The 21,845-nt window shown below is 44.2% G+C and overlaps 1 protein-coding gene across 2 annotated transcripts; it reads left to right on the top strand.

The window, feature by feature from the left end:
- The first annotated feature begins 605 nt into the window (after nucleotides 1-605).
- On the top strand, nucleotides 606-21,584 carry MYLK3 (myosin light chain kinase 3). 2 transcript variants are annotated; one of them, XM_033069948.1, is made up of 13 exons: nucleotides 606-1,184; nucleotides 4,071-4,161; nucleotides 5,397-5,835; nucleotides 7,781-8,334; nucleotides 9,509-9,614; nucleotides 11,858-11,951; nucleotides 12,196-12,305; nucleotides 12,932-13,073; nucleotides 13,825-13,895; nucleotides 15,303-15,431; nucleotides 16,441-16,593; nucleotides 18,896-19,028; nucleotides 19,986-21,584. In XM_033069948.1, the coding sequence occupies exons 1-13, from the start codon at nucleotides 678-680 to the stop codon at nucleotides 20,055-20,057; spliced, it is 2,601 nt and encodes an 866-aa protein (XP_032925839.1). In that variant the 5' UTR covers nucleotides 606-677; the 3' UTR covers nucleotides 20,058-21,584. The 2 variants fall into 2 exon arrangements, with proteins under 2 accessions (XP_032925839.1, XP_032925840.1); XM_033069949.1 differs by lacking the exon at nucleotides 606-1,184 and adding an exon at nucleotides 2,973-3,115.
- Nucleotides 21,585-21,845: the final 261 nt, after the last annotated feature.

The raw sequence follows: 21,845 nt of genomic DNA, 5'->3' as shown, positions 1-21,845 counted from the left end.
TTATGATGGGTTTTTTTCTTGGTTCATTTTTATAACCTGGAAGAAAGATTTAATTTTAGAAGTTTCAGTTGACAAAGACGTGCTGGTGCTAGATACGTATTTCAGATCATTGTCATTGTACTCTATTTTTAAATTCAAGTGCCAGCCAGCTGAAAGAGCACCCTGTTGTCTATGCTGGGTACTCTTCATCAGTGCTACAAAGCTGAATTCTTCCAAGCTTCAGCACAAGGCCAGCCAGTTTACTTTTATAGTTTTTCCTGTTTAATGAAGGGAGATGTTCTAGCACCTTTTCATTATCACAGAACTAAAACTGGTCATGAAAACAATCCCCCTCCCTCCAGAGGCCTGTGCAGGCATTGGCCATTGTTAAGATGCTTGCCTATCAACAGCCACTCGAGAAAGAATTTTAAATGGTTTTGTGACGTCAAGGAGGCACAAGAAAACATAGTCTGGTGCCAAATTGCCTCCATCATTGAAAGCACACAGTAAGAAACAGATAACACAGAAATAAATCTTTTGTGCAGTAGCTATCTTACGATATGCTCTAGCGACTCCAGTAAGTGAGCTTGTCTGGTATAGGAATAGCTGAAGAAGATGAACTTTCAGAGGCTCATTTTCTAATTTATGATTAATGAAAAGCCAGCCTAATCTGTCTGACTTCCTGCTGTCTGGACACAATGTCTGCGGGGAGCTTGGACCTCGCAGAGGGAAACGCCCTGGCAAAGTTTCAGCCTACAAAAGCGAACAGTTTGAGTACCGTGGACAAAAAGCTGTACCTCTTGAACGAAAAGATGGACAAGCTGCTGCATTTCCAAGAAGACCTGAGAGGCAAACTGCAGCGAGTTGACAGAGGCATTGCTGGTGCAGGAAGTGGCGTGAAGCAGCTCTCAGCAGCAGCTCCTGAGGACACAGGTGCAGGGCAGACAGGGCTGGAGGTACCTGGCTCTGCTGCCCAGCCTGACGTCCAGAGCATCTGCTCTGAAGTGTTGAGTTTGATGAGAGCTGCCCAGCTAGATGCCTCCATGCATAAGGAGAGGCTGGCAAAGATAGAGAAAAGGGTTGATACCCTGGATAAAGTTATAACATTTGTGGGAGAAGTATTAAAAAATTCTAAAGTAGTGGATTTCATTCTCAAAGGCATTGTGCCCTGGAAGAAGGGGAGTCTGCTGGAAATCCCTGTTGAGGTTGGTTTAGTTTTACTATTCTTCATTTCCCTTTATGACATAGTAGGTCTTTAGGCTTTCCTGTCATCTCTTGCACGTTTAATGCAAGTTTTCCTTTCTGTGTTGCTGGTACAGGTTACTGCTGGCACCTTTGAATTGCAAGGCTCTTAAGGCAGGGAGCAGGCTCCAAACAGTGTCCAAGGTCCCTGAAGGGTGCTGGGCACTCCTGTAATGACTGTGAGAAGCAGTTTGCTACTGGAAAGGAAAATTCAGGTTCTACCAGTGCTCAGAAATGTCACCCAAGTTAGTGACTGAAGTGAGGCCCCACTGAAAAGTATGAGTAACATGCCAGAAGCTTTTGGGTTTTTTTGAGAGAAGCTTTGATTTCCTTGTTAATTCACAAATTCTGAACATAGCACCAGTCCTGAGACCTGTGCTGACTTATGGTCATGTTCCTGAGCAGATCTACATGTCCTTAGACATCTTAGTTGTCTTTTGCTGCATTTTTGTGATGCAGTTGTGGCTTCATCAACTCCATTGACATCCTTCACTCCTAAAGTCAAGTAGTTCTTGTGTTTGCAAGTTCCCAGGCATCAGTTCCCAAGCATTTCTTAATTATTCAGGACAGTGAGCAAGCAACAGGCATGACCAGTACTTAGCTGACATGTTTATTCACTCCAAGAATCTCCATTTATGCAGAGATGTGATTACAGTAATGAGAATTTAGCTCAAATGAAAATGTCCATTTGTATCTTAATCCAAATATTTTTCACCAAAACTGTAAAATGTTTTGCTGGGAAGGTCTCTTTTAGAAGAACAGAGCAGTACTTGATGGCAATGTACCTTTCCAGGCTTTCAGTGCTCTCCTGATCTAACTTTTTTAAGTGCTGGAGGCTGACAAGTGAGCTGGCCTGTTAGGAGACAGAAGAATTTATAAAGTGCTTCCATTAGTGTTGAGAACAATAAATCATGCATTAGTTATCAACCTTAAATCTGGATAGAGATAAAGCTTATACTTGCAGTCCCACTTCAGTTTTACAGGTTTTTGGAGAAGTGGGAAGATTTTGGATAAAGCTGTGTTATTACAGTCACTGCCTGCAGACACTGCAAAATGCCTGGAGACAAATACTGTCCTTTGCTTGATTTTGTGGATAGGCAGTGACAACCTGGTGGACTGGCAGGGGGTGGAGGTGTGTGTCCCAGGCTCTTAGCTGTGCCTTGGTTGGAGAACAGTCAGGGTGGAGTGGGTGAGCAGCTTTGTGGCAAACTCCAGGTTTGCAATATGACCATCACTGTCCTCCTTGTTTGCTTCTGGTCATGAGCACTTTTTGAAATTGGAGCATGAGTTCAGTCCTAAGACCTTAAGATAAGTCTGTGCTTTGATCACAGACTGCTGAGTGATATCTGAACTAGCTTGAATTAGGGAGGCTGTGTGTGTGCGTGACCTGGCTGGGAAACGTGGAGCAAAGCACAGGTGAACAGAACAAATTACCTTGTGCTGAGCCATGGGCTAACTTGGGTCTGGTTTTACAGCCTGTTGTGTGATAGCAGCACAGACATGTCCAAAGAGCTGCACAGTTGCAGGGGGAGCACAGAAAAAGAACTTGCTGCCTGTTCCTGTTTTCCAGCCTTTGTACCAGGGCTCTGCTTATCACGCATGGGCTGGGAGTGGGGAGGTCGTGTTTGCATTCTGGGTGAAGCTGTTTGTTGACAGCATTCCAGGGATGCCTTGGGAATGCTTATGGAAGAAGTTTTGTGGGGTTGGAGTCAACAAAAGATTATGAATTGAGCTTCCTAGGTTCCAAATCTCTAACTTCTTACTCAAAAAGCAGAAAAAACGCACCAGCATTAAACTGTCACTTACCCAAGGCTTTCTTTGCATGTAGGATTGTGCCAGAATAATGTTCACCCTGGTCATTGTTGCAGGTTTGCTTAGAGCTCTAATAAAAAGGGTAATGATTTTTTTTTCCTACTTTTACTCTTTGGGTGTTTTGATTGTTTTGGGAATGGGGAGGTGGGGAGGCTCTGCTCAGCCCGTAGGGTTGGTGCATGAAATCCTTAACTGCTTTTACTAACAGTGAGGGGCTGATGTGCAACTGTCTTGTAATCAGTTACCTGCAGAAATACTTCACATGTTGCTTATTTGCTTGTACAGATCAGGATAGGATGCTAGATCATCACTAGATTTTTAACTATATGCCAATATTATGCATTTTCCTAACTTTGTGTAATGCTTTTTGCTACATAGAATTCAGTTGTAATTTGATTTCACATGCATTGCTATGTGAAGTCTTTAGTTGTCCTGTTACAAAATATCCCTCCTCTCAAATTAATTGGGGGCAAAGACTGTTTAAAGATAAAAATCTACTTCTGTTTTTAATTGCTCTAAAGGTGACATGTGAAATGCCAAGTACATACACAAGAGTTGGTATTAAGGTAGAGGTTCTCTTTTGGTATCACCTATTTTCAGGTCAAATAATGAATTTTAAGATATCTCAAGACAAATATGTTTTGACAAATATATTCAGAAACATTGCTTTTCATTCTGTCATCAACCAAAAAGCAACAGAAATACAGCATCCTGTCTTTTCCTACTGTCTCATGTTTCACATGTCATACTTTTTAATCAATGTGAGTAAAGATGACAGGAGACAAAACCCCTGACAGTGAAAATTTTGGTAAGCACTTAGCTAATGTATTAATCTGTTTTATTAATTATTTTAAAAGGATGCCTGCCTGTAAAGGCAGAGAGAGATATTGGAAGAAGGAAGTAAAGACAGCACTGACTAATAATTCAGAAGAGGTGTCCATTTTACAGAGTGATTGCCCACACAGTTGCAGGAACCTAGTGGGAAATAGGCACTCACCGCTGGAACTGTAATTTCTGTGTTCCCCTGTCATTTTTAGGCCAAAGATAAGTCTGAGGAGAGTGGTGCAAAGCCTAAGCATGTGCTTAGTAACAGAGGAACCCAGACTGAAAGCAAGAAGCCTCTGGAAGGTATGTATCACTCCAGGCACGCTGCAAGCTTTGACTCTAGAATGTGCAGCAGACAAACTGGAAATTAATAGCCTGCTATTTCCTACTACTGAATTACTCAAATGTAACTGTGGAACTTTGCCCCTCAGTACTGGGAAAATAGAATTGTTCTCACTGCCTTCACAAGATGATTTATCCCCAGGATCAAGCATCACAGAAAGCTAGAAGATAAAGAAATTAAAAGGAACACCTTTGTTTAGCTGAGGAGCTGGGTTTTTTGAGTTGGGTCTCAGTGAGCTGAATTCAGAGAACAGAGCTTGTTTGGAGATACTGTGAAGATAGGGGCCCTATCACATAGCAAACCTCCTAAGTTCTTTTCCATTAATACATCTGAAGCAGCCCTCCCTCTTCCCCCTCTCTGAAAAAGGGATGTGTTGACATGGGGAATATCTCTTTTTGATCAGCAATTTCATTGGCCTGTCAGGGCCAGATTCCTATTTAGGGTGCATCTGTCAGGGCATTGCCCTGTTGCATCCACTGCTAATGCCTGTGCCCTGCAGCAGGGTGAAGGTGATGTTGAGCAGGCCCTGTCATGCTGTTGTCTTCACAAATTGTCAGTGAATCCTTTGCCTTATGGGCAGTCCCCTTCTTTACCTTCATCACTTTGGAAGTGACAGAAACAAATCAAATGGTTACAATTTTGACTCAAAAGTGAGGTGGGGTTGTGAGCAAACCTTGGTTGCTGGCGATGTGGGCATGCAGAATGTTAATAATCACAGCCATGGTCATGGGAAGGCAATGGAGAACCTTTTAGTCCTTTAGTGGAAACTGCAGGTGGGTGCTGTCCTGTGCCTCAGTGTCCCTTGGAGCCCTGCTGGGTGTGTCTCTGTCCCCTCACTGGGGAGGAGGGTCTATGGGGATCAGGAGGGTCCTGCAGTGCCCTAAAGTACCTGTTATATTTGCCCACAAGGTGATTTCAGATTTTAGATACAGTGAACTTGAGCCTTGCAGGTTTTTTGTTTGCTTTAAGGAATCCAAGTTCAATCTGTGGCATCAGAGCAGGTAAAGCTCTGGTTTTAAGCCATGAGCATTAGTAGTAATCTGATGGTGTAAGGATTTTAAACCTTTTAGGGGATTCTTGCTATCTTTCCAGGTGTAACTCTGTAGGTTATTTTGAAAGAAGTGTTGCTTTATTCCTTCTCTGTTTTGTCATGGCTTTTGCCAAGCATAGTTTATTAATGGATTGTTTTGTTCAGAGACAAAAAGCGTGAAAAAGCCAGATGACATCAAGGGAGCGTGTGAGAAGGTGACCACTTCCAGTGCTGCAGCCAACAAAGCTGACTCCAAAGCCCAGCTTAAAGACAGGACAGCACAGCAGCAAGGGGCAGGAGGTGCTGGCAAAACACAGAGCTCCAAGAGCTCTCCACAGCAGAAGGACATCGATGTCAGAGCTCTGAATCAAAACAATGGTCTTCCCTTGGTACACCAAGACCATGCAGGCGACCAAAATGCTCCTGCTAAAGCTGAGAAGGTGGACAGAGCCCCAGGCCTTGCAGAGTGCCACAGGCAGCCTGTTCCTCAGCAAGCCGGGAGGAATGAGGGCCCAGCTGGAGCAGGGGGTGCGGCATTGCGGGGAGCTGTGCCCTCCACGTCCCGGGCTGGCCCTGACACAGCGGGTGAAGTGACACACACCAGGTAAGGCCTGAGTGGGACTGGCACCTCCTCGAGAGCAGAGGGGACAAAAGGAAAGCCAGGCCATCTGAGGATGGGGCAGGTGTGCAGGGACCTTGCAAGGGCTCAGGCAGAAGGCTCAGGGCTCTGTGCAGGGGTCAGATGGGAGGGAGGGCTTTGGGCTGTCAACATTTCTGTGTGCTCACATAGAGGTGACCACCACAGAGGAGCTCAGGTAGTTATAAACCACTCCCTCCCAACCCTGTGTTTCTATAGTCATGGGGGTGAATTGAATTTGAGATATTTATTAGTGTATGACAAAACCAAAGAACTTGTGTTTGTTGTCCTCAGGGTTTTCAGTGTCTTGGTCACCTAAAGTTTGTTCATTTATTCATCTCTATCAGGCTAATATTTTCCTCATATAGGTGTTTCATACTCCATTTTCCTTTGCATTATTTATCTAGGATTTTATTTTAATCCCATTTATTTAAATTTTAAAAAGCCCACAACCAAAAGAGCCCTACCAACTAAACCCCAGCAAATGGAACTTCTGTGGCAGATTTTAAGTGCCAATACTTTCTGTCTGGGTGGGTGGCTGTAAAGTACTTTATATGTGTGTGTGGGGGTGATAGACACTCATCCATACACACCCACAAATGTATGTGTGACTCTGGGTGGGGAATTTCTCCATTGTTGATGTGTACAAATTTGGTATCTGAGCCCAGATTTTGGTTTGGGGATGGGGGAGGCCAGCAGGTAAGGGAAGGCAGAAGCTGGAGTGAGCCCCTGGGGCAGCTGCAGCCCAGGGCATTGTCATGGTTGGGAGTGTGAAGTCACATGAGGGTGGTAAACACATCTCTAAAATGGGTGCAACTTTTAATGAAGTTTGTAAGCCCACACAGAGGCAGTGAAGGAACATTGTGTTCCCCAGCTTGGAGAAATGCCCGAGAGTCCCACTGAGTCCAGGCTTGTCTAGATAGCAGAGGAAGTGTTTGCTCAGAGCTGGCTCCAGCTGCTCTCACAGCTCACACCAGAGCTTGGATCCACAGCACAGCACCAGGGTGTTCAAGGTGCAGAAAATGAGACATTTCAGACTCTTGTTTTACGAAAGCAGAAACATTTTCTTTTATAACATCTTCTGTAATGAGGTTGCTCTACAGAAAGCGGCAATAACCTTTGTGAAAATGAGGTGTGTTCTCTCCCAGATGTCAGAAGCTGTCTTCATTTGCCATTGTATAAAATCTACTTTACAATTCACAAGTTTCAGTTCAGCCTCAGTGAAATCAGACTGCTCATGACAGTTGGAGCAGTAACAGTTGACTCAAACATTATCACCTGAATGTCTTTCGAGTTTAGGAGCACAGAGAGTTGGTATTCTTTTTAGGCAACACTAGAGGGAAAAAAACATTAAAGTTTTCCAGTAGTTAAAATGCCAAGGAACATAGTATTGATGGAGTGAGAGAGTTTATCAAAGTCAGATTTTTAAGAGAAAGCTGTGGAAAGAATGCTCTCCCATCAGAAGAGCAAACACAGATTGCTGAGTGCGCAGGTCAGCCAGCTGGAAGAGGATACAAGCCATCAGATTTGTAGAGCCATATGAGCAGCCAGCCATTCAGATAATCAGCCTGTAATTTGTGAAGGCAATCACTATCCTCTTTCTGCCAGATGAGTGTAATAATTGCAAAAAGTGGGTAAGTTTTCAAATGTGGGATTAACTCTTTGCAGGGTGAGACATTTTGCTCAGCAGAAGGGCAGACAGGCAGAGATGACACAGAGAAAGAATCATCATGCTTTTTGGTGCTATCCCCTTAGTGCTTGTCTTTACAAACAAGAGTGGTACAGTTAGGTTTTATCAATACAATAGAAATTTATGGGTTTGGAAACTTACAGATTTTTCTTTCCCCACAAAGTTACAACCACCAGGCTGGCCACCTGCATCACTATCAAGTGTCTCCTGTTTTCTCTGCAGGATATCTATCAGTGTACATATGACTGACATGAAAGAAAAGACTGAGATGGCCAAGGAGGGAAATGTAAGTGACAGCAAAGGTAAAAGTCCCAAAGTGAAATCCACACCAACAGACTTGAAAGGAGTCAAACAGCTGCCTGACAAATCAAAACTTCAACAGAATCCTAAAAACATCAGCTCTAAGCCAAATGCAGAAGTTAAAGGGGACAATACGCAAAATGAACTTGCACCTCAAGCAGGGAAGCAACAGCCATTCCTGAGCAAGCCCAAACCAGCTGAAAAAGCTGAAGAGAAATCAGATTTAAAATGTGAGCCCATAACCTCACAGAATACCTCTGCAAAGGAGCCTGTGAAAGGTACAGGGGTAAAAGTGAAAATCCATCAAGAAACAGCAAAAGCAGAAAAATCCCCAGCAGATACCAGGTCTGAGAGGAGAGAACCTGAGAGTGCTGGGGGAAGCAGACACGATGCTCAGCAGTGTACAGGAAAGGCACCAGAGAAGAGCAAGTCTCTGGAAGCTGCCAGAACTCTTCCCACTCAAGGAGAAATCATTGGTGAGTTGCTCACAGTTACTCTTGAAACTTGTGCATTGAGGATTTTGTGCTGTTCCTGCCTGTTGTGCAGACAGTGGGAGCAGGAGCAATGCTCAGTAGAACACCCCTGTCTTACACTTCAAGGGTGTTTTGCATTGGGTAATTTTGACTATGAGAATAACAATTCTTTTAATAGCAACTTTCATTTTCAAGTGTGTTTTGGAAAGCAAAAATTCCAAAAATTTAAAATAAAACAGCATGAAGTGTATGTGTGATAAGAAGTATGAGAATTTGGAAAAAATCAATTTTCTTTAGATGAAGCATTTATTCCTTCAAATAGAGCATGCAAACCAGGCACACTTTTAGCAACTGTGGACTGGAGATCCAGAGCACAGAAAAGTAGCTCAGGAAATGTTTCTTACTGTGGCCAGTTTTGTTGTTGGCCATGGATCTCCTGGTTCCTGAGGGATTCCTTGTTTGCACTGTGTCAGGGAATGCTCTCTTCTGGCAGCATATACCTGTGTGTGTTCCAGAATGTACACACATGGGCACATGACCTGACTGCTCTGTTGTTCTGAGCAGGGCTGAATACATGTTAAATTGCAGCCTGAGATACCTGGATATTAATTATAAAATTACTTTCAATGGGGGATGTAAAAAAATGGGTTTAATGAATCCTTACCCTAGAAAACCTTGAACATTAAGTAATCACAGTTAATTAATTCAGCTTACCACAAACAGGCTAAACTTAATAGTTGTAATGCTAATAATTGCATCTTTAATTTGGAAATTATCTGCAAAATTCTTGCTGCTAAGAGGAACCTCATGATTTTATCATTCACTGTCCTCATTCCTCAGTGCTCTGTATTTTTACTGGTTTTTCTTGCTGTCACGTAACAATTAAAATATTATAAATGTAATTTTTTCAAACTTTTAGGTAATAATTTCTGGTGGCCCTTTCTGTTAATGCATAAACTAAAATGTTGGTCCCCTAAAGGTGTCCAGAGGATTTACTCTGTTCAAAAAACAGAGCAGAGATTCAGGAGGTGGGATCCTGATCTCAGTTCTGGAACTGTATTCCTTGTGCTGTGAAAGGCCTTCACATGCAGTGGGGTGAGATGTGTGGTGTGAGGATGTGAAACAGGGCAGTGATGTGTGCAGAACTGTCACTGAGCACAGCCTGTGTCCCCTGCAGATGACAGCCCCTCTCCTCCGGCCCCCTTCGAGCACCGCATCGTGAGCGTCAGGCAGGGAGAGGTGACCTCGAGCTACTCCGTGTGTCGGCACCAGCTGCTGGGGGGGTAAGTGTGGCTGTCCCCTTGGGTGAGTGTGGCTGTCCCCTTGGGTGAGTGTGGCTGTCCCCATGGTGGGTGAGTGTGGCTGTCCCCTTGGGTGAGTGTGGCTGTCCCCTTGGGGTGAGTGTGGCTGTCCCCATGGTGGGTAAGTGTGGCTGTCCCCTTGGGGTGAGTGTGGCTGTCCCCTTGGGTGAGTGTGGCTGTCCCCTTGGGGTGAGTGTGACTGTCCCCATGGGTGAGTGTGGCTGTCCCCATGGGTGAGTGTGGCTGTCCCCATGGGTAAGTGTGGCTGTCCCCATGGGGTGAGTGTGGCTGTCCCCTTGGGTGAGTGTGGCTGTCCCCATGGTGGGTGAGTGTGGCTGTCCCCTTGGGTGAGTGTGGCTGTCCCCATGGGTAAGTGTGGCTGTCCCCATGGGTGAGTGTGGCTGTCCCCTTGGGTGAGTGTGGCTGTCCCCTTGGGTGAGTGTGGCTGTCCCCATGGTGGGTGAGTGTGGCTGTCCCCTTGGGTGAGTGTGGCTGTCCCCATGGTGGGTGAGTGTGGCTGTCCCCTTGGGGTGAGTGTGGCTGTCCCCATGGTGGGTGAGTGTGGCTGTCCCCTTGGGGTGAGTGTGGCTGTCCCCATGAGCACGGTTGAGTGTGGCTGTCCCCTTGGGTGAGTGTGGCTGTCCCCATGGGGTGAGTGTGGCTGTCCCCATGGGGTGAGTGTGGCTGTCCCCATGGTGGATGAGTGTGGCTGTCCCCTTGGGTGAGTGTGGCTGTCCCCATGATGGGTGAGTGTGGCTGTCCCCTTGGGGTGAGTGTGGCTGTCCCCATGATGGGTGAGTGTGGCTGTCCCCATGATGGGTGAGTGTGGCTGTCCCCTTGGGGTGAGTGTGGCTGTCCCCATGGGGTGAGTGTGGCTGTCCCCTTGGGTGAGTGTGGCTGTCCCCTTGGGTGAGTGTGGCTGTCCCCTTGGGGTGAGTGTGGCTGTCCCCAGGATGGGGTGAGTGTGGCTGTCCCCATGATGGGTGAGTGTGGCTGTCCCCTTGGGTGAGTGTGGCTGTCCCCTTGGGTGAGTGTGGCTGTCCCCTTGGGTGAGTGTGGCTGTCCCCTTGGGGTGAGTGTGGCTGTCCCCATGGTGGGTGAGTGTGGCTGTCCCCATGGGTGAGTGTGGCTGTCCCCATGGGGTGAGTGTGGCTGTCCCCAGGATGGGGTGAGTGTGGCTGTCCCCATTCTCTGCTGCTGCTGGAAGTGCAGGGAGCTGCAGAGCTCTGCAGCAGCCCCCAGGTGTGTGGGTGAGGGACACACAAGGTCTCTGCAGCCAGAGGGAGTGAGTTCATCCTGGAGCCCTCTGGGTGATCACAGCTGCTCCTACATCAAGGATGTCCCTTAGATGTCTGGTTTCTGCCCCAGCCACATTTTCAGATGCCTTACTGCCATCCTGGTGGCTGTTTCTTTCATTTTTTATAATAATTCTGGCCTCAGTTTTGTGAGACGAACCTGTGCCCTTAAGGCAGACAGATTCAGACCATTTGAAAAGTCAGCAAAGCCCATTAGGTCAGGCAGTTTCCAAAACCTTTTGTTTTTTTTTCCTGTGCTGAGCTGCACATTAAAGAAAACTGAGGAAGAGTTATAATTATTTTGACCTAATGTTTAGTTTTCAGTCATAGGAAGTCTGCAGCTGCTTCAGCTTTTGTATTCTTGTGTCCTTACTTATGTGACAAGAAGGCTTGATTTATACACTGATCCACATACAAATATGGCTTAGTAAGTTTAAGCAATGTGATGCAACAGCAGGGAAGATGGTGTTTAGGAATCATCCCAAGGGGCATTATCATATCTGCATGACATGGGGGGGAATTTGCAGCACGGCAGAAATGCAGGCTGTGGAGTGGCTACAGTTACTGGTCTTATGGTAATTTCAAAAGTTCTGGGATCAGGACAGAAATATCCTTGTTAATATACCCACTAACACATCCCTGAAGGACAGTGAGGGGGTCCAGTTACAGAGGGGAGCCAGAGCATGGCCAGGCCATCATACCTCAGCAGGACCTCAGCAGGCTTAATATTTTAATGTAAGCACTGAACAACTGGCTGGAAAGATAAAACTAATCCTTCATAAGCTGAGAGAAAGAGGAGCTCCATGCTGCTGGCCACCCGACTCCGTTCACTTTGTCCTGGGCTATTTTTGCCCGCGATAAGAATAGTTCCAGGAGAGGTTCTGTGCTGAGCTCTGCTGAGCTTTCCCATCCCTTCCTTGGCACCCACAGGGGGCGTTTTGGGCAAGTTCACAAGTGCACGGAGATATCGACGGGGCTCAACCTGGCAGCCAAAATCATAAAGGTGAAAGGAGCCAAAGAGAAGGTAAGCACAGTGCTGAGCCCTGCCCTGCCTCTGCCAGAGCCAGCACCCTGCTCATCCCTGGGTACCATCCAGCACTGCCCAACCTTGGCTCTGCACCACCTCCTGTACTCGTTATTAACCCCCCAGTCCCCTTCAGATCTGTGCTGTAGCTCTTGTTGGCCTTTATAAACAGTTCTGTTTTGGTATGTTGGAATTTAGGAGCCTATTTTGTTCATTTTTTGTTACTTTGTCATTTTTTTCCCAGGAGGAAGTAAAAAATGAAATTAACATCATGAACCAGTTAAATCATGTGAATCTCATCCAGCTTTATGATGCTTTTGAAGCCAAAAATAATATCACTTTGATCATGGAATAGTAAGTTTAAATAATCCCAGGAATTGTCAGTTGTTTGGGTTTCCTCAGGTCACTAAAGCAAATAGGGAATGATAATTCTGAGCTGTGAAGAAGTGAGTGATTTCCCAGCCTAAGAGAGAGTTGATCTCACTTTCAGAAGGAAAAACCAATGTTTTAAAGGTAATTTCTTTGGATTAAAAGCTTGTCAGAGCTTTATCTCTGACTAATTTTCTCTTAATTTCTGTGCAAAATTATGTACAGTTGACAGCTTGTGTGAAACAGCTTTCAGCTTCAAAAATTACGTTTAGTAAATTTTATAGGTTGAAGACTTATTTTGCCATGACTAGTAAGATGAGTGAATAACAAATACTTCAGTAATCCCTGTGGGTTCTCCAGGTCCCACAGGATCATCGGGTCTTGTAGGTTTGGGTTTGACAAACACTAGTGACAACTTTCCCATTGGAATTTAGATTGATACTTTATTTCAAGAGAAATTAATCTCTTCAAGTCATTGAGGCTGCTGAAACACTTTATATTTAATGTTTTGTTAGGACCCTCAATTACAGAGTCTAATTCCCAGCTTGGAAATAAATCATGCTAATGCAAGATTTTAGGGTGTTTAATGCTTTTCTATGTGAAAATTTTAGTCTTGATGGTGGGGAATTATTTGACCGGATCACAGACGAAAATTACCACCTGACAGAGCTGGATGCCATCCTGTTCACCAAACAGATTTGTGAAGGAGTCCACTACTTGCACCAGCATTACATTCTCCACTTAGATCTGAAGGTCAGTTGTTTGTGCTCTCTGTGCTGTAGTGGTGCTGGTTTAGGCACCACAGAGTCTCTGATTACTGAGCAGTAATTCCTCATTTCATGGACTCACGTCATAACGGAATAGACTTAATAGCTACAATAAATGCACCTTTAGAGATTGATTACTTTTTTCCAATATCTATTCAGTAGCTTGCTTGGAATCATCAGGATTCTGGGCTTTTGCCTTTCTTAAATCAGCAGCTTTTCATCCTCTGTAGCATTAACCAGTCCTCCTTTATCACTGATGAAAAAAGCCCCACCCCAAACCTCCTTGGCTACAAGTGCCCACAATCTTCCCTCCATTTCCCCTGCCCCCTTCTAACAGTGTACAAATACCTGTTCAATCATCTTCTATAGTTTGGACTTTTTACTGCCTGGAAACAACCTGCAGCAAAATTGCAATGTTTTCCTGATGGTCCCTTAATAACTGGTATTTTTAAACAGAAATACAAACTGTTCTTTTTCCTGTCTGTTTATATAGGACCTCACACAAATGAAATTAGACCAGGTTAGCTCATAGACAGTTCTGCACTTGTATTATGTTTGGATCCCATCACCCCCCCATCCCCACCCTGAAAAATATTCTCACTGGAAAAAAAAACCAACAACAAAATTTTGGGTGCATTTGATCTGGTTTTTGTGGTGGTTATGGAGGGAGTTTTGTACTATCTTTTGCTAGATATCTCTCTCAAACATTTAACTCAAAATACCTTCTCTTTTTGTAGCCTGAAAACATCCTATGTGTAAATCACACAGGAAACCAGATTAAAATTATTGACTTTGGATTAGCAAGGAGGTAAGAAGGTTCAGTTATTAATTATTTTAAAAAAACAAAACCAAATCAAACTCACAAACTTCTGACATGTTTCTGGTAGTTCTTTGGTGAGGGGTTGTGTTTTGATGGCTCTGTAATAGCTCTGTGTGAGTGAGCTGAGCATTATTCTTTTGCAGGCATGAGTTTTCTGCTGTGTGCATTAATTATCTAATTACTTTTTCAAATAACATTTCTCTTGGATAAAGCTTTACTACTGTTCTAATTATCTCCAAATTATTCCCCATGTAGAGATTTTACTCTAGGGACTCTGAAGGTTCCCAGAGACTTCTTGACTGCAGGGTTTCATAGTGCAGGTTGTAATTGCAGAAATTATCTGCTAAACTCTGTAAGTACTTAAGTTGATTGAAGGAAAAAAAAAACAAAAAAAACCAGTATTTGAGTCATTCCATGTGAAACAGGAAACCCTCAGAAAGACAGGGACTCTTCTCTATTCTTTTATTTTGCTTGAATGAGTTAAAGAAAAGCTATGAGAGCATAAGTGAATTGTCCTAGAATAAAAAGGAATTATTTATATTACTATGACAGTAAGAACAATAATATTTCTCTGTTTTCTAAACCCTTTGAGATTTTTCTTAAGCTAAAAGCTGGTATGTTCATGCATATGTATATATTTGTGCTTGTGTATAAGTATCTGTTCTAGGACTTTGTTTCCATAAAATACATGTAAAAGAAAAATAATACATTGAGTTTGGGGTTTTGTTTGGTTGACTTTTAAATTGGGAGGGTAAAGATACAAGCTTCTACTGAAGCAGTTTTGTGAACAAGACCATCAGGAGAAAGAGATTTACAAGCAGTGCTGTAGTGGTTTGTTTTTCTGAACACAGATGTGACTCCAAATGCTGTCAGTGGCAATAGGTACTGGTTGAGTTTTGTAACCTCTCCCCATTTACCACTAGCAAAAAGAATAGAGTCATTTCCCCCTGTGAGGGGTCACTGTTACTTGTTCCTGAGCCCAATAATCCTCTTCAGGCCACCTGAGTAGTTATATTGTGGTTATATCTGTGATGCAGATGTTTAACCTGAGCTGTAGCTGGGTACATCCCACTAATCAAATGCTCTCCAAATCTTGTATAATCAAAACTGCTTTGTTTTATGTTTTATGAGTTTTGGACAACATCTGCTGGAAAGCATCCTGCAGTGCCTGGCAGAGGGTGAAGCTGCCAGCACTCTTTGGGGGAGCCCTTTGCAGGGTTTGTTGTTCCTGCTGGCTGTGCTGTGGCAGGGGGATGATGATGGAATGTTCCCCTGAGGTCACCCCAGTGCTGCCCTGGCTGTGGGCATGCTGCTCTGCCTCCCCAAAGCCTTGCCCTGCTCTTCCCTTGCTGCCAGGAGCTCCCCCTCCTCACTGTGGCTCTTTTCCTGGTGCAGGTACAAACCCTGTGAGAAGCTGAAGGTGAATTTTGGCACTCCGGAGTTCCTGGCTCCCGAAGTGGTGAACTATGACTTTGTTTCCTTCCCCACGGACATGTGGAGCGTGGGGGTCATCACCTACATGCTGTGAGTGCAGCAATGCAGCAGCCACTGAGCCCATCTGCCTGGGACTGCTCTAATTAGTTCTGTTAAAACCCCCAGCTTTTCACACAGAGGCACCTTGCTGTGTGTCCAAAGTGCCTAAACAACAAATGATCCTTTTGATAAATATGTAAATGTTCTTCTCCCTTATCATCTTACCTAGCAAAGTAAAATGGTCAGGTCTTTTTTATTTTTTTACTCTGAAAATTGCCCCAAATATGTGAGAATTTTAGTTTTGATTGTGTTTTTGAGGATTTGAATTAATTTTTAAATTTGTATTCTGATCATTTTATAATCTTAGACTTGGCATGCATCTGCACAGGAGAATTAATATTGTCTGTGTTGGGCCATGGGTCTAAGAAATGACCTGTCATGAATAGGGCTAAAACTTTTCTCTGGAATCTGGATGGCAACCATGGATATCTTGTCTGTCCAAAGTCTCTACCTTCTGATAAACTTGTTTTACATCCCAGAATCTTTCACAGACATTTTCTGTGAACTGGATAAATTTCTGGTTTAAATTTGTATGTTAGCCAAAACTCAATTGAATGAAGTAATAAATGATGGAAGCAATAAATCTGGGCTTAGAAACTACCTGTAAAAAGTAATTTATTGTTCAGAATTCTGTTTAATTCAAGCCACATATGGATATGGGCCCTAATTTGGGAAAGCTCTTGAGTCCCTCTAGCTTTCCTAGCTGGGAAAGCACTGAAGGATGTACCTAAATCCTCACTGAATCCATTCCTTGGGGATCTATTAATGGTGTTCCCTGACCTGAGCAAATTGCTGTGAGGGGTAACACTAAATTACAACACTCAATTGCCCCACACTTGCCTTATCCTGGCAGGGATTGAGAAGTGGAACCCTCCATAGTTGAGAGCCTTTTCCCTCCATAAGATAACAGCAGTTATAAAGCAGATGATTCATGGAAGGAAAACTACAACTTGCATGTGCTAACTCTCTTCTCCCTCTACCTCATTCTTCTTTTTTTAAGGCTTAGTGGCTTGTCCCCTTTCCTGGGAGAGACTGATGCAGAGACAATGAATTATGTAGTCAACTGCAGCTGGGATTTTGATGCAGAAGCATTTGAACAGCTCTCGGAGGACGCCAAAGACTTTATTTCCAGACTGCTTGTGAAGGAGAAAAGGTACCTCTGAGTCTGATTGGGAGGACAGCAGCACCAATGATACTCAGTTCTTACCAGGCAATTGTTTGGATTGCAGCCAACAATGAGAACTTAAAATGTGACATTTTTGTGTGCTAGCTCTGGGCTTGCTGGGCAGTTCCTCAGTGATCCAGAAACCTCTGTTTTAAAGGAAAGGTTCTGTGTACCCTGACTGAGCTAAGTTGCTTTTCACAGTAGCATCAATACAGGCAGAACACAGGAAGGATTTGCAGTATAGGAATCTGTCTCTAAAGCTTTTGCTTCTCTGAGCAAAAACTATTTCTATTGTTGGTTTGGAATCTCAAAAGCCTTGACAGAAATTGCAAAAATGCCTCTTGAATCCCATGGAGGATAAATGGAAGCTGCAGCTGTGAAAATGTGCATTGTTCTTTTCTAAAGTGGTCTACAGGCTTTTGGGAGATATTAGGGAGCATTTGGAACTTAATTCTGCTTGTGGCTTCTCATTCTTGGCTCCACTGAGATAAAAAGTGATTGCACATATGCAACAATAGAGAGGAGGAGAATCTTACTAATGTCAGACCACGGCTGGGGGGTTGGCTGGGCACAGAAATTTTTCTCTTGCTGAGTAGTGATACAAAACTAATCAAATCAGGAAATGATGCATACAGTAAAGCAGATTGTGTGTTTGAGGGGAATTCAAAGGAGTGCTTAGAATATTAACAACTTCCAGATAATTGCCTAAATCAGACAAATCAGTTCTAGTACTAATTCCATTTTGAACAATAGGTTCCTATGAAAAACAGAGATTTAACTGAAATTTAGCATATTGCCAGCAGGAGAAATCTAAGGATTTTTAGTCAGGCTGCAATGATGATTTGCTGTGAGACTGTAAATTTTGGAGTCTGGTTTTTTTGTGCAATGGGATTGAGGTGTCCAGAGGGACACTGCAAAGTCTGGTCAGAAGCTGTGAATGAAATGCATATGTGAGAGAAGAGTGTTGTCAGTGGGCTGCCAAGGGCAGTGATGAGTTGGCCCCAGTTGTTCACAAGGTGTGTGGCAGCCTCTGCTCTCCTGCAGCCCAGGCAGCTTTGCCCTGCTGGGTCAGTGGGTCTGGCCCTGTGCAAGATCTGCAGTCCCCTCCCTATCTGCTGAAGTCGGGGTGAGCAGGCAGGAGTTGTCTTTTCATCAGCTCAGTGGCAGCTCAGACAGAGCTCAGGAGTTAGGCACAGGCTTTTGGTTTGAAGAAGGGCAAATAAGCTTTTATCCCAACACTTCTACCTCCAGATTTCCTCTATTATCATATACTTCTCAAAGCTTTTAGGATAGGCTGTTGCATTTGGGCCCATTGTTGAATGTCAGGATATAAAGTATGCTTATCTTGATCCAAGTTTAGGGTGAATAGACAATTGTGCTTTTAAATATGAGGCACAGAATGAGCTTGTGCTGTCAGGACAGACAGGTAACACCACAAATGTTACTTTTCTGTTAGCAAAGTTGTAAATTTGCATAGTAAAGTGATCTATTACCTCATGAACTTAACCCCAGCTGAACCAAGGCACTGCAGAGCCAGCAGCACTCCCCCATCCCACTCCCCACTCCTGCTGGAGAACAGGATGCCATTAGGATCCCATGCACAGAGATGAACATTGCACTCTGCTCCCCCACTTGAGACAGTTTGTTTGTCCCTAATGACGAGGAGCATAGGGCACTGGGGTGAGCAGAAGGGGCTGGGGTTTCAGCACTGGGGTAAGAGAAGTGGCTGGGTTTTCAGCTCTGGGGTGTGCAGAAGGGCTGATTTTATAGCACTGGGGTGAGCAGGAGGGGCTGGATTTTGAGCACTGGGGTGAGCAGAAGGAGCTGGGGTTTCAGCATTGGGGTGAGCAGAAGGAGCTTTCAGCACTGGGGTGAGCAGGAGGGGCTGTGTTTTCAGCACTGGGGTGAGCAGGAGGGGCTGGGGTTTCAGCACTGGGGTGAGCAGAAGGGGCTGTGTTTTCAGCACTGGGGTGAGCAGAAGGGGCTGTGTTTTCAGCACTGGGGTGAGCAGGAGTTTTCAGCACTGGGGTGAGCAGAAGGAATTTTCAGTACTGGGGTGAGCAGAAGGGGCTGGGGTTTCAGCACTGGGGTGAGCAGGAGTTTTCAGCACTGGGGTGAGCAGAAGGGGCTGTGTTTATAGCACTGGGGTGAGCAGAAGGGGCTGTGTTTATAGCACTGGGGTGAGCAGAAGGGGCTGTGTTTATAGCACTGGGGTGAGCAGAAGGGGCTGTGTTTATAGCACTGGGGTGAGCAGAAGGGGCTGTGTTTTCACCGCACATCCTCCCCACAGCTGCCGCATGAGTGCCACGCAGTGCCTGAAGCACGAGTGGCTCAACAACCTCCCTGCCAAGGCCCAGCAGTGCCAGCTCCGCCTGAAGTCCCAGCTGCTGCTGCAGAGCTACATGGCCCACAGGAAGTGGAAGGTAAATACACAAAGGCTGCCAAACCTGCTTCCCCAGGGAAAATCAGCACAGCACAGGCAGAGCCATTCCCTCCCCTGCTGGGGGGCTCACTGGTGCCCAGGGGCTTCTTGGTTTTAAGTGTCAGTAGTGAAGCCTATTTTTACCTGGAAATGAAGTGTTTTGTCCTGCAGAAAGATATTGCCTCTATTTCTACCAAGTTTGGTTTCAATTTCCACATGGATTGGTGTTTAGAAGTTTTTAACATCTTTCTACACATTCAGAAGTTTCAGATGCTAATTTATAATAAAAGTTCATGCTCTTTGTACTTCTTCCACTGCTAACAGTTGCATTGATCTGTTGTCACTAAGGAGTAGGGATATAACTTAAGGCAGTTTGTGCCTCCCACTGCAGAATGGAAGTGTGGGAGAGAGTAAAAAAAACAGACTTAAACCCATCAAGGGACCTCTTTGGGATCTTACTGATAACCCCAGTTGCCTTTTGAATGAAGTTTTTATGGAGTGATAGGTAATAATTTGTGCTTGAGTCTCTATTTGATTGTTGATAATTGATCCTAGAAGGTTAACACAGCAATCTTGTTAGAAAGAAACCTGTGGAATTGTGAGGCAAACTCAGTGAGGACCATTTCCTTCTCTTCTGTCACTGGGGAGTTGCATTTCCTTGCCAAGGAGTTAAACCAGAGCTTACACTTTTTTCAGTCCTGCACTGCAACTGCTTGGTGGCAAACTTCAGCACTTGCATTTTAAAGATGACACAATCTAAAGACCTATCCCTGTACAATTCATAATAACACTGAAGAACCTTACAGTGCCAGCTGCTGTGCAGGAACACTGCAACCCACACAGGCTGGGGGTCACTAGAGGGAAATGGATTTACCAGGAAGAAAAATCCCTGTCAGCTGCAGAAAACTTCCTTTGCTTTGCTTGCACTCATGCTTGGACTGTTCTGTTCTGTTCACAGAAGCACTTTTATGTGGTGGCTGCTGCTAACAGGCTGAAGAGATTTCAGAGCATGTCTGTCAAGCTTGCATGAGCTTCTGTGAAACCTCCACCACTGCTGGAGATGGACACGAAGAGGTGGAAGGAGGACTCAGTGTCTCCAAACATTTCTATCTCTGTTTTATAACATAAGGCTTTGGGACTTTCTTTCTCAATTATTTTGTGTGTTAGTGCTGCAGTTCCAGAAGTGCCTTAAGGAAGAGGCATGAGATTTCTAAAAGCAGAAGCTACTTTGTTTGTTTCTACAAGTTTTTAGTTGTTCTATACAATGGTGAAAAAACGTGGCTGTTACTGGGGCTGACTTCTTGCTGAAGGCATTGATTCTGCAGAGTATTTTTGGTGTGTTTATAGCAGAAAACCCCTGGCAGTTTTCTGGTCTCTCACACCAAGCACAGGATCTCTAAAGACTTTCTTCCTGACTGACTGATGTGTGCTACCAGCTTTAGAGAACTGCCACGCTGCGGCACAACCTGTCCCTCAGGTGTTTGTTACTTAAAAGATACAAACATCATTTTTTCCTGTATTTCTTTCCAAAAGGTAATTTCCCCACAACATGATGATGCTTCAATGCAACTCCAGCTTGGATGGTTTTGGTTTGTTTTGATTTTTTATTATTCTACTCTCTCCTTTAAGAAATATTCACTGCATAGTTAGGAGCTATGAGGAACCCTGGTTTGAAGTAACTCAAGTCAGTCCCTTGCTGCTGTTTCTTAGGGCAAGTTGAATTGAGCTGAACTGATTGAACTTCTGGAAGGAGATGTGTGAAACTGCCATGAATACAAATCACCTAATGACTGTTGGGTCTAGAAAGATCTCATGTTGTAGAGAAAAGATGAGAGTTCCACAGATTTTATGCTTTTAAAACTAGTAAGTGCTTTTCATTGTCCATGACTACAAGCACTTAAGTTGCTAAGTTTTAGTTTGAGGATTTGTTTCTCCTCTCTGGAAATTTTAATGCAGTCTGAGAAGCTGGTATGGTGTGACATGCAAAACAGGTTTCATTTCCAATAGGTTCAGTGACAGGGAAACAGTGCTGCCTCTGCCTTTAGTCCAGTTAGGAGGTTGAAGCCCTTTTATCCCCCTCACTTTGCTCTTTTCTTCACAATATTAATTTATTTTGGAGTTTGGATTTTAAACTCTTTTCTTATGTGTAGAGTGGGAGTCACTTACAATCTCTCAGATAAAAGTACAACACTATTTATTAAACCTGTGGTTTCCTGTTCTGGATTCTGAAAAACTCAGATGGGACCTGAGTGAACTGGATGGGAAAAATGGAAATTACTATTACTAAAAGTAGCTTTCCAACAAAGGCACCTGTAAAGCTCCTTTGAACTGTATGGACTTTCAGATCCCTTGAATTTGCAGGAGTGTTGGTTGCTAATGATGAGGTTTGTAAGACTGGCTTACGTAGCCTAGCTAACTTTCCCACTCAAGTGCTTCTCACTGTGCATAGTCCTGACTTCTGCAGCATTTCCAGAACTGAGACAGAGAAGAATCTTGATAATTTATCACCTTCTATGAAGGCCCATTTTTGTTCATGTTTTCCTTCCACAGTGTTTTTGCATGCTGAATGACATTGTGTTCATCTGTCTGTATATTTCTGAATTAATACTAATAAATTTCATGAAAGAATATTCATCAACTTTGGTTTAAGCCCCCCTGCCAAACAAACCTGAAAGTATTTCTGGGTAGGTCCAGAGATGCAGGCCAGGCAGAAAACATGCCAGACAAACAGAACAAAGACCTCTTCTCTAAGCTTATGACTACAAGACACAAAACATCTGTTACCCAGTCCACATCCTTTTCCTCTAGCTATCTTCCT

Source organism: Catharus ustulatus, chromosome 11 (genome assembly GCF_009819885.2).
Source record: "Catharus ustulatus isolate bCatUst1 chromosome 11, bCatUst1.pri.v2, whole genome shotgun sequence".
NCBI classification, from domain to species: Eukaryota; Metazoa; Chordata; class Aves; order Passeriformes; family Turdidae; genus Catharus; species Catharus ustulatus.
Note: the sequence above shows the minus strand (reverse complement) of the source record. Positions and strands in the feature narration are given on the sequence as shown.

Excerpts from the sequence above, each read along its gene's own strand:
- MYLK3 (XM_033069948.1), top strand. The coding sequence starts at position 678 with ATGTCTGCGGGGAGCTTGGACCTCGCAGAGGGAAACGCCCTGGCAAAG. Across the intron at positions 1,185-4,070 it reads TGCTGGAAATCCCTGTTGAG|GCCAAAGATAAGTCTGAGGA; the intron begins GTTGGTTTAGTT and ends TGTCATTTTTAG. Across the intron at positions 16,594-18,895 it reads CTGCTTGTGAAGGAGAAAAG|CTGCCGCATGAGTGCCACGC; the intron begins GTACCTCTGAGT and ends TCCTCCCCACAG.